Below are 12,236 nucleotides of genomic sequence, written 5' to 3' on the forward strand. Positions count from 1 at the left end.
TTCCTATTTTTCATATCTTACCCCATGCACTGCCAGTGGCTGTGCTCAAATTTTTAAATAAAATATCAATCTTAATAATTTTTAGTTTTCCAACTTACAAGAATATTTTGATGCCTAACAGCACTGGAATGATTAACTATTAAGTTAAGAAGATTTTTTTTTTTTGCAGCAAAGCTGTGAGGTGACCTGCACTATTTTTGATAATGCTTCAACTTATATAAATACATATATAATTTGGAACAGTTACTATATATATGTATATGTATATATATTAGTGACTGATGATTTTGTAATTGTTAACAATGAAAACTTGCTAGGTTCTACACAGAACAATAGACAAACCAGTATTTGTCCATAAATTAGAAGTACATATGTAATTGAAATATACAATGAATAATAGGAACAGCTTACAGAAACCTTTCTACTTTGTGCAGAGAGGACATTGGCAGTACAAACAGCTTACCAACCAGGTCCTCTGGCTTTTGTTCCAGTCATTAAATTGTATTGAACCACAGATTTTAATATGTCCCCAAATAGTCACTTACATGATGATATTATTGTTATTTCTGTTATTTATAACATCCACTAGGTTTCTGGGGGACATTGACAATGGGTTTTCTGTTCATTTCCCCAACACACAGGGCGTGACTAATAGAGGATGTGTAATAAGTGTTTGTTGAATGAATGGATGGTGAAAATCATTGTCAAAACACTTTCCCATGCATTAGCCCATTTATTAATTTTAAGAATACTTTGTATCATATCTTCATCATGGTTTTGAATCAGTATTTTGTTTTGATTTTATTTTTAAATTTAAGACTTTAACAAATAAGGAAATGCCTCATAGCCACAGTAGCAATTTCTGAAACTTTTAGTGAAAAAAAAAGTCCAAAAATTGAAAACCTATTTCTTGTCAGTCAGATGGTTTTGGTTTTTGTCTTTTGCTTTTTTTTTTTTTTTTTAAATAAAGGCAGACTACTCTTGCCTCTGTAAATTTTATATTCCAGTATGACACACGGCTGAATTGCAAACAGCAATAAGCTGCTTAATTGCATTGAAATGTAATTTTATGTCTGTTCCTATGACCACAATTTTGGACCTGCCTGCTTTCTTCCCTATGGTCCTGTAGATGAGCAAAGGTCTCTGGCAGTCAGAAGACCTCATTAGTATGTTTGTAAGTGTTCAGGTGAGCTGTTTGATTTCCCTACTGTTACATGTTTACAAATTTAGCTTAATATCTCTTGAACTGCAATAAAATGCTTTTACTTTTCTGTACATTATTGAGAATGATGTTAAGGTGGTTGTGTTTGTTTTCTAGGATCAGCAACACAGTAGTCCTTTCCCATAAGAAGCACCTGCCGGTTACTCAGGTTGTGATGAGAGACACAGGGCAACCACATTCTGAAGCGGCTTATTCACTGGGTCCTCTGCTCTGCTCGGGGGACAGTAAGTAGTGGCAAGAGGAACTGCCTTGATCCCTGCTAATGTATTTCAGTGTTTTGTGAGAAATCTAGCTGTCTGGGTTCATAGAATCACTGTCTATCCTGATAATCTGTACTTTGTTAGGAATGTATTAACCTATAAAATAAGTGTATATTGCTAATATAATTGAAAAAATACTACTTCTGGATTATGCATTTTTATATAGCATTTAGGGCTTCCCACCTGGCACTAGCGGTAAAAAATCTCACCTGCCAATGCAGGAGACATGGGTTCGATCCTCGGGTTGGAAAAATCCCCTGGAAAAGGGTATGACAACCCACTCCAGTACTCTTGCCTGGAGAATTTTAATCCCGTGGGCAGAGGAGCCTGGCGGCCTAAAGTCCATAGGGTTGCAGAGTCGGACATGATTGAAGTGACGTAGTACACAGGCACGCATATAGCATTTACATCAGATTCTGCTGAAACATTCATGGAATTATTTGAAATACCATGTAACTTGTTCAGCAAGCATCTAATATGTACCTACTAAGTGTAAGACATTTTGCTGAGGGCTGAGATGCCTGAAATTGGTAAAATAATGAGAAAATGAGAGGACAGAATCCATCAAGTATCAGTTCAGTCCAGTCGCTCAGTCGTGTCCAACTCTTTGTGACCAAAGCACTCCAGGCCTCCCTGTCCATCACCAACTCCTGGAGTTCATCCAATCTCATGTCCATTGAGTCGGTGATGCCATCCAACCATCTCATCCTCTGTCGTCCCCTTCTCCTTCTGCCCTCAATCTTTCCCAGCATCAGGGTCTTTTCCAATGAGTCAGCTCTTCGCATCAGGTAACCAAAGTATTGGCACTTCAGCTTCAGCATCAGTCCTTCCAATGAACACCCAGGACTGTTCTCCTTTAGGCCAGACCGGTAGGATCTCCTTGCAGTCCAAAGGACTCTCAAGAGTCTTCTCCAACACCACAGTTCAAAAACATCAATTTTTTGGCACTCAGCTTTCTTTATAATCCAACTCTCATATCCATATGTGACCACAGGAAAAACCATAGCCTTGACTAAATGGACCCTTGTTGGCAAAGTAATGTCTCTGGTTTTTAATATGCTATCTAAGTTGGTCATAACTTTCCTTCCAAGGAGTAAGCGTCTTTTAATTTCATGGCTGCAATCACCATCTGCAGTGATTTTGGAGCCCAGAAAAATAAAGTCTGACACTGTTTCCCCATCTATTTCCCATGAAGTGATGTGACCAGATGCCATGATCTTAGTTTTCTGAATGTTGAACTTTAAACCATTTTTTTCACTCTCCTCTTTCACTTTCATCAAGAGGCTCTTTAGTTCTTTTTCACTTTCTGCCATAAGGGTGATGTCATCTGCATATCTGAGGTTATTGATATTTTTCCTGGCAATCTTGATTCCAGCTTGTGCTTCCTCCAGCCCAGCGTTTCTCATGATGTACTCTGCGTAGAAGTTAAATAAGCTGGGTGGCAATATACAGCCTTGACGTACTCTTTTTCCTATTTGGAACTAGTCTGTTGTTCCATGTCCAGTTGGAACTGTTGCTTCCTGACCTGCATATAGGTTTCTCAAGAGGCAGGTCAGGTGGTCTGGTATTCCCACCTCTTTCAGAATTTTCCACAGGTTATTGTGATCCACACAGTCAAAGGCTTTGGCATAGTCAATAAAGCAGAAAGAGATGTTTTTCTGGAACTCTCTTGCTTTTTCAATGATCCAGCAGATGTTGACAATTTGATCTCTGATTCCTATCTCTGCATTAATGCCTTTTGATAGTTCTGAATATTTACACTAGAAGACTTGATGCTCTTAATTCCACTTACCCCTCCAACTGCAACTTAATTTCTTTCATATCTTTCACTGCCCCTAAATAACTGAAATAAAATAAGAGTTCTATCTTTAATTTCCCTACTTCTAGTCTTCCTTGAATATAAGACAGATATTGTCCTTCATCACTCCTCAGAAACTGAGGTCACCAATGAGAACTTGACATTGCTAAGTCCAATTCTTATTCTCTGATTAATATCTGAATTGACGTGTCAGCCACTTCGGAATTCTCCCATGATTCCCTCTTCTTTAAGTCACTTTCTTTACTTGGTGGCCAGCATACCACAAAATTCTGGTTTTTCTTCCCTTCTCTCCCTAACATTTCTTCGTCTCGCCAGTGGGATAATGTTGGGGTTCCCCAAGGCTCTATTCTCTGCCCTCTTTCCTGTCTATTCTCCACTGGTGGTCTTTTCCCATCATCTCATGGCTTTAAATACTGCACAGATGGGATTCATGAATCAGTTATCTCCAGAATCTGAAAAGCAAACAGTAGTAGGGAACAGAAAGCAGAATTCACCATGTACTTTCCTCCAACATCTCTTAGCCATGGGATCACAAATGGGGAGACTTCCAGGAGAAGTCCTCTAGTCCTGATTGGAGGAGGGGACAGCTTCAGTCAGTGAGTACAGGAATCTCATCCCTCTCCCCCTTATCTCTGTTTTCTGAGGTTCCAGTTCCCAGGCAACCCCATGGCAATAGTGGCAGAAACAGCCTCAAGAGCGTGCAAGAGCCAGAGCTCTGAAAAAGGAATTTTCTGCTCTGGACAGGGCAGCCCTGACTCCCAAACAATGGCAGACTCACGTTACTTTTGTTTTCTTTCTCTGTTCACCCATCACTTGGCAACGGATTTAGGTACAGGAACAGAAGTAAATAGGAAAGCACAATAAAACAGGCTAAATAGAGCCCTAGTTTTCTGGCTGTGTGCATGAAGAGAGAGCCCCAGGGAACTGGAAAGTATTGGAAGAGCATAGAGAGGAAAGAGTTCAAGAAAGTGATGTTATAACTTGTTTATGAAGTCCTGGGTTTACCTCCAAGCTACACATGCCTCAGACTGGTCCTAATTATAGACCAAGGATTGAGAATGAGCGAAGAAGCTATCACCCAGGACTCAGACTGGCCACTGTGTGGTGCAAAGGTGAGGCAGAGCTGAAAAGTACTGCAAAAACTGAAAACCAGACTGCCACAGGTGCCATGGACCACAGAGCGAAGGTTGAAATGTGTGGGCAGATCATAGCCAGGCCTGAAAAATAAAAATATTAGCATACTCCTTGAATTTAAACAAAGCTCCCAGTTTGTTAACATAATATTGTTAATATCTAGAAAATAATCCAAAATTACTTAACATACAAAGAACCGCAAAAATCGGTTTGCATAAGAAAATGTAATCAATAGATAACCAATAACACAGAGGTTAGAATTAACTGATAAAGACTTTAAAACAACTATTACACAAAAACTGTAAGGAATAATAATAAATGCTTTTGAAACAAATAGAAAAAGAGAATGTTTCAACAAAGAGATAGGCTATATAAAGGAGAGTTAAAAGGAAACTTTAGAACTAAGAAGTATAGCAATGGAACTAAAAAGATGCACTGGATGGGCTAAGTAGAAAATTTGAGATGAAACAGCCAGGGCCTTGAAGATAGATAAATAGAAATTATCCAATCTAAGCAAGAGAAAGAAAAAAAGACTGAAAAAAATGGATAGGGTCTCAGGGACCTGTGGGTTAATAATAAAAAATATATATAATATTCATGCAAGTAAATTTCCAGAAGAGAGGAAAAGTGTTGGTCCTGAAAAAACATTTGAAAATATAATGGCTGAAAACTCTCCAAGTTTGCAGAAGAGAAACTGGGAAGTTGAATGAATCTGAAACAGGATAAACTCAAAGAAATTCACATCTAGACATATTGTAAGCAAACTGATGAAAACTAAAGACAATGAGAAGAAGTTTTTGAAAGCAGCCAGAGAGAATAATAATGTGTTGCCTATAGGAAAACACCAATTCAAATGACAGTAAGTTTCTCATCAGAAATACGGAGGCCAGAGGAAATGGAAAAATATTTCTATTTTGAAAGTATTGTCAGTTGAGAATTCTGTGTTCAGCAAAAATATCCTTTAGGAATGACGGTAAAAGTTTTAAATATCTCCAATGAAAGAAAACTAAAAGCATTCATCACCAGAAAGCATCCTTTAAAAGGATTTCTAAAGGGAGGTTCTTAGAAAGGAAATGGTATCAGAAGGAAATTTGGAACTTCAGGGATAAAACAATCAGCATCAGAAATGGTAAATACCTGGGTAATTTAATAGGTTATTTTCCTATTCAGTTATTTAAAATGTATCTGAGGACTGAAAGCACAACTCTGTTTCACAGGGCTTTTATTTTATGTAGATGAAATATAAGCAGCAACAACATAAACAGGAGTAGATAAGGGTCAAAATTGTTTCCAAGGTTTTTACAAATCACTTAAAGTGGTTAAAATATAGATTTTAAACAGACTGAGAAAGTAAGTATATATATTTTAATCCCTAAAAGAATCAATTAAGAATTTGCTACAGGCAAATACAAATAGAATACTAAAAAGTATTCAAATAATCCAAAAGAAGGCAGAAAGGGGGAAACAAAGAATGAAAATTAGGACAAATAGGAAAAAATAATGAAATGAAGAACTAACATATCAAAATTTGTATTTAATGTAAGTGGTCTAGATAAACTCATAAAAGACACTCTTAAGACTTACCTGTATACTGTCTATAAGAAGCTCAATTCAAATATAATGACATAATAAAAGAAAATGATGGCAAAAGATATACTACACAAACACTGGAGTTTCTATATTAAAATTTTTACTTGAAAGCAAAGTAAATTAATAGATATAAAAAAGAACTAGAAGACCTAAAAGCCTTAAATATGTGTGCAAATAACTGAGCTTCAAAATACATACAGCAAAATTTGACAGGATGGAAAGGAGAGATAGAAAAATGCATAATTATAATTAGACTCTAATACTCCTTTCTCATTAATATATGGAACTAATAGAGGGAAAGTTAGTAAGGGTATGGAAGACCTGAATGACACCAGAATCCAACTGACATTTATAGAATACTCTACCAACATTAAAATACGCATTCTTTTCAAATGCACATGAATCTTTAACCCAGACACAGCATATTCTGTGTCATAAAACAAACCTTAGCAAATATTGAATAATTTAAAACATATAAAATGCATTCACTAATACAATAAAATTAAATTAGAAATAATTAAAAAAAACAAGAAAATCTCCAAACACTTAGAAATTAAACTTCAGATCCTTAAATAACACCCAAGTCAAAGACAAGGTCTCAATAGATCTGATAATATATTTTGAACTGAATGAAAATTAAAATACAGACTATCAAAATTTGTAGTATTAAATTTTGTGATAGCAGTGGTCAGAGGGATGTTTGTAGCAATAAGTACTTATATTACGAAATAAAAAAGATCTCAGTTCAATAAGGTAAGCTTTCACCAAAAGAAACTAGAAATAGAAGAGAAAAATAAACCTTAAACCTAAAACAAGCAGAAAGAATAGAAAGACAAGAAAGATAAGACAAGAATAGAAATCAATTAAATTTAAAGCAGAATATATATTGATCTATAAAAATTAAAAGTGATTCTTTTTATACTCTTTTAAAATACTAATGAAATAGTTAAGCCTCTAACAAAACTATCCCCAAAATGATAAAAATTACCAATATGGAAATTGAATGTTGGGATAACACTGCAGACACCACTGACATCAAGAGTATAAAAAAGTACACTACAAACAACTGTACAAATATTAAATTTATTATACAGATGAAGTGGACCAGTTCTTTGAAAACCACTAACAACCAGAACTCACTTAAGATGAATGAGACAACTGGAATAAACCTAATAGTATTAATGGGACTGAATTTGTAATTAAAACTTTCAAAAAAATCCAGACCAAGCTTGATTCACTGATGAATTCTACCCAAGAAATAATACCATATCTATAAAATCTCTTTCAGAAAGTAGAAGAGGAAATTCCTTGCAACATTTAAAGCAGAATGTTGTTCTGATATTGAAACTAGACAAAGACAGTAAAAAAAAAAAAAAAAAAAATATATATATATATATATAAGTACTAACAATGCTATTACTAACACAGATGCAAAAAATATTGACAAAATATTAACAAATAATCCTGGGATATATGTATTTTTAAATGCACCACCACCAACTGCAGTTTATCCAGGCTGCAAGGCTGATTCAGTATTTGGAAGTTGATCAATGTAATCTACCATGTTAACATGGTTAAAGGAAGAAAAATCATGCCAGATGCTTTTTCTATATCAATTAATATGAACGTTATAATTTAAATTACTAAAATAACAAATTAAAAATTATAATTTATATCATAATAGCACTTATAATGAAATTCTTAGCAAAATAGGTATAAAAGAAAATTCTTCAGCCTAATAAGACAGTGTCTATTACAAAAGTATCATAATTATTGGTAATTAAGCTGAATGCTTTTCCCCTCAGGATGGGAACAAGGTTAGGATATCCAATCTCACCACTTTTATTCAACAATATTTATTATTGTCTTAACCAGGGCAATAATGTAAGAAAGAAAATAAGTTCATAAAGACTGGAAAGCAAGAAAGAAAACTCTATTTGCATATGCACACTTGACTGGTTGGTTGGTTGGTTATTTAGTCACTAAGTTGTATCCAACTCTTCTGTGATTCCATCATGAACTGTAGCCTGCCAGTTTCCTCTGTCTATGGAATGCTCCAGACAAGCACACTGGAGTAGGTTGCCATTTCCTTCTCTAGGGGATCTTCCTATCTCAGTGACTGAACCCACATCTTCTGTATTACAGGCAGATTCTTTGCCACTGAGCCACCAGGGAAGCCTACATATATGACTGCCTACCTAGAAAATCTCAAGGAATGTACTACCCAAAACAGACATAAAAACCTTACTAGGTCTTATAAGTGAGCTCAACAAGATCTCAAGATGCAATGTCAACAACAGACAGATCAGTTATATATGCTAGCAATGTAAACTGGAAACCAAAATCTATAAGAGAATATTATTTTCAGTATCTCCAAAGAACATATAATACTCAGGTATATGTTTAACAAAAATATGTATAAAATCTGTAAACCAAATAAATGACTAAATACTGAAGAATCAAAAAATCTGAATAAAGGAAGAGATATACTGTGTTCATGGATTGGAAGATCAACATAAGAAAGATGTCAGTTCCCCCCAAGCTGAACACACTCTTCACCAAAGAGGACATAAAGTGGCAAATAAGCACATGAGAAGATGCCCAACATCATTATCTATTAGGGAAGGAAAATTAAAACCACAATGAAATACTACTTTACATCAATTTGAATTGCTAAGATAAAAAAATATGTATACTAACAATGTAAAATGCTGGTAAAGATGTAAAACAATTATATCTGTTACACACTGATTATGGGAATTAAAAATGGTATGATCACTCTGGAAAACTGTTTGGCAGTATCTTATAAACATATACTTGCCATATGAACCAGGAATCATGCTCCTGGGAATTTACCCTAGAGAAATGAAAACATATCCTCACACAAAAACCTTTCACAAATGTTTGTTCTTGTGGTTGTGCTCAGTCGCCCAGTCATGTCTGCCTCTTTGCAGCTCCATGGACTATATAGCCCACCACCAGGCTCTTCTGTCCATGGAATTTTCCAGGCAAGAATACTGGAGTGGGCTGACATTTCCTACTCCAAGGGATCTTCCTGACCCAGGAATCAAACCTATGTCTCCTGCATTGGCAGGCAGATTTTTACCACTGTGCCACACAAATTTTTAGAGCAATTCTATTTGTAATTGACCAAATTTGGAAACAACTTTAGTATTCTTAAATATGGATAAATAAACTATGGCACATTCACCTGGTGGAATACTGCTGCTACTGTTGCTGCTAAGTCGCTTCAGTCCGACTCTATGCTACCCCATAGAGGGCGGCCCACCAGGTTCCTCCGTCCCTGGGATTCTCCAGGCAAGAATACTGGAGTGGGTTGCCGTACTACAGAGCAGTAAAAAAAGGATAGATGTTGACATGCAACATCTCAAATGAATCTCAAAGGCTTTATGTTATTGCATACTGCTTGACTCCATTTATATGTTATTTGGGAAAGGTAAAACTGTAATACAGAGACTAGTTCATGACTGCCAGGCTGAGGGATGGGTAGAGGGTGTGACTATAAAGAAATAGCAAGAGAGAGTTTTTTAGGGGTGATGGAGCTGTTCTTTATCCTGATTTTGATGATGGTTACACAAATCCATGCATATGTTAAAATTCATATAACTGTAAAAGTCTGTAAACTTTATATAACTCTAGAACCCTAAAAAGTCAATTTTACTGTATGATAATTTACTTAAAAAAAGAGAACAACTCCCCCTACCACCCACAGGCCTTTATCAAAGTGATTGTCCATCCACTCACTTGCAGCCATGTCCGTATTCTTAATCCTCAAAAGAATCACTATTTAGACATTCATTTCATGGCCACATGTTCAGAAGAACTCCCACAAGAAGGCTTGTATGGATAAATAATGCTTTGAATGGATAAATAATGCATCAAACAGTAAAAATGCTAGAAATATTAAAGGCAATTGTTACTTATATTTTACTGCTATTGCCACTGTCTTTTCTTTTTTCTTTTTGTAAACAGATTCATTTTGGAATTCAGCTTCCTTCAATACTGAGACTTCATACCTTCATTTCCCCACGTTCCGAGGAGAGCTTAGTGCTGATGTGTCTTTCTTTTTTAAGACCACAGCCTCTTCAGGGGTGTTTTTAGAGAACCTGGGAATCACAGATTTCATCAGGCTAGAGCTGCGAGGTGAGTTGTCTGCCCTGCACAAAGCCACTGGGGTACTCAGTAATTAACATTAACCTTGCTGGTAACCTAACTCCTAATACACTGACATGCTTCCTTTGTCAGTTATATTTTTTCTTAAATACTAAGTGGAAAGTGAAACAGTGATTCCTGCAACACACAACAGTCTGTACAGTTCCTTGGTGTCTTAATTCTATGTGCAAAAAGGGTATTAAACCAAACTGGTCAAATAACTTTGTACTAAATCACAACATTATGTGATTTAATTGACTAAATACATTGTTTGTATATATGTAGACAAAACTTAATGTCTTGCTATCTGAAATTCACTTAGTGCTTTTAAAACTACATAAAGGTTTAAACCACCTTTAAATAAAATCACTTCTATGTATAAAGTCAGATAAAATATTAGTTTTGTTTGTGTAGGTAAATATCTCTATTGCTTAGGGCTTAGCAGGATGAATAGTAAACTCTGGGGAGAAATACATTAAAGTCAGCTTCACCTTTCTTTCTCCAGGATACAGGTTTATTCTCCACCCCAGCCCCTCCCTAACCAACTCAGACTGACATCTGTCTGCATCCCTAGCGTGTCTTCTTTCATAAGGAGCAGGTCATGGTGGTTTTTTCAGATCTACTCAAGACTCAACTTTCTCTCCTGTGAAGGAACTCGGGCATCTCTCGTATTTTTATTTCCAGCCCCAACAGAAGTAACCTTTTCCTTTGATGTGGGGAATGGGCCCTGTGAGGTCACGGTGCAGTCTCCCACTGCCTTTAATGACAATCGGTGGCACCACGTGAAGGCAGACCGGAACGTTAAAGAAGCGTCCCTTCAAGTGGGTCAGCACCCTCGCAAGACCCAACCTGCCCCAGCTGACGGGCACGCCCGCCTGCAGCTCAACAGCCAGCTTTTCGTGGGTGAGTGCTGCTGGCGGCTTCCAACTGTACGGTGCTCTGAGTGCAAGGACACACCACGAGGAGATCGCAGCTACAACAGTAGTGATGATGACAGCTGCCGCGACTACTATAGGCACTGGTGGGAGAAGGAGATACTGAATCAAATCCTCTTTAACTCTCTCCTTCTCCCACTCAGTCCATAAGTTTGTTCTCTACATCTGCGTCTCCATTCTTTCCCTCAGATAGGTTCATCAACACTATTTTTCTAGATTCCATACACACGCATTAATATACAATATTTGTTTGAGCCTAGCCTGGTGCTCTGTGATTCTGTGATTACCTAGAGAGATGGGATGAGGGATGGGAGGGAGTCTCAAGAGCGAGGGGAGATTATATATATATATATATATATATATATATATATGAGTGAAGTGAGTGAGTGAAGTCGCTCAGTCGTGTCCGACTCTTTGCAACCCCATGGACTATAGCCTAGCCATGTTCCTCCGTCCATGGGATTTTCCAGGCAAGAATACTGGAGTGGGTTGCCATTTCCTTCTCTAGGAGATCTTCCCGACCCAGGGATTGAAGCCAGGTCTCCCGCATTGTAGGCAGATGCTTTACCATCTGAGCCATCAGGGAAGATCCACATATATATATATATATATATATACATACATATATATACACACATACATATATATGTGTGTATATATATATGCATATATATGTATAATTATGACTGATTCACATTGTTGTGCAGCAGAAATCAATACAACGTTATAAAGAAATTATCCTCCAATTAAAATGTAAATTAAAAAGAAAAAATGTTCTGAAATGAAAAGGAACCTTGAGACTGAAACTCAATGCAGGCAACTCCATAAAGTACAGTTCTGATGTTTGCTCTGGGTAAATTACATCCAGGGGATGATGAACCAGAGGCATTCACAGTGGCATCTCGTGCATGGAAAGGGATCCTGGGGGAATCTGAAGGGGCAAAGCTAAAAATAAAATCTGCCTACCAAGTGAGAAGGACGCACGGGCCAGTCCCAGGATTTTTCTGCCCCCATGGAAGTCTCATGATCACCTGCATCAGCAAAAGACACTTCTAGTTTTCATATCAGGTGAAGGCAAGGGTAAAGGTTGGTAGGGAAATATC

General features: G+C 36.8%; 1 protein-coding gene across 2 annotated transcripts in view; it reads left to right on the top strand.

Moving 5' to 3' along the window:
• LOC138080855 (contactin-associated protein-like 3) overlaps positions 1-12,236 on the top strand; it is a 185,463-nt gene that overhangs the window by 140,975 nt on the left and 32,252 nt on the right. For both annotated transcript variants that reach the window (XM_068973702.1, XM_068973703.1), the window contains exons 14-16: positions 1,319-1,446; positions 10,019-10,189; positions 10,883-11,101. In XM_068973702.1, the coding sequence (XP_068829803.1) occupies positions 1,319-1,446; positions 10,019-10,189; positions 10,883-11,101 (518 nt within the window). The remainder of the gene's footprint in view (positions 1-1,318; positions 1,447-10,018; positions 10,190-10,882; positions 11,102-12,236) is intronic.

Source organism: Capricornis sumatraensis, chromosome 6 (genome assembly GCF_032405125.1).
Source record: "Capricornis sumatraensis isolate serow.1 chromosome 6, serow.2, whole genome shotgun sequence".
Classification (NCBI taxonomy): Eukaryota; Metazoa; Chordata; class Mammalia; order Artiodactyla; family Bovidae; genus Capricornis; species Capricornis sumatraensis.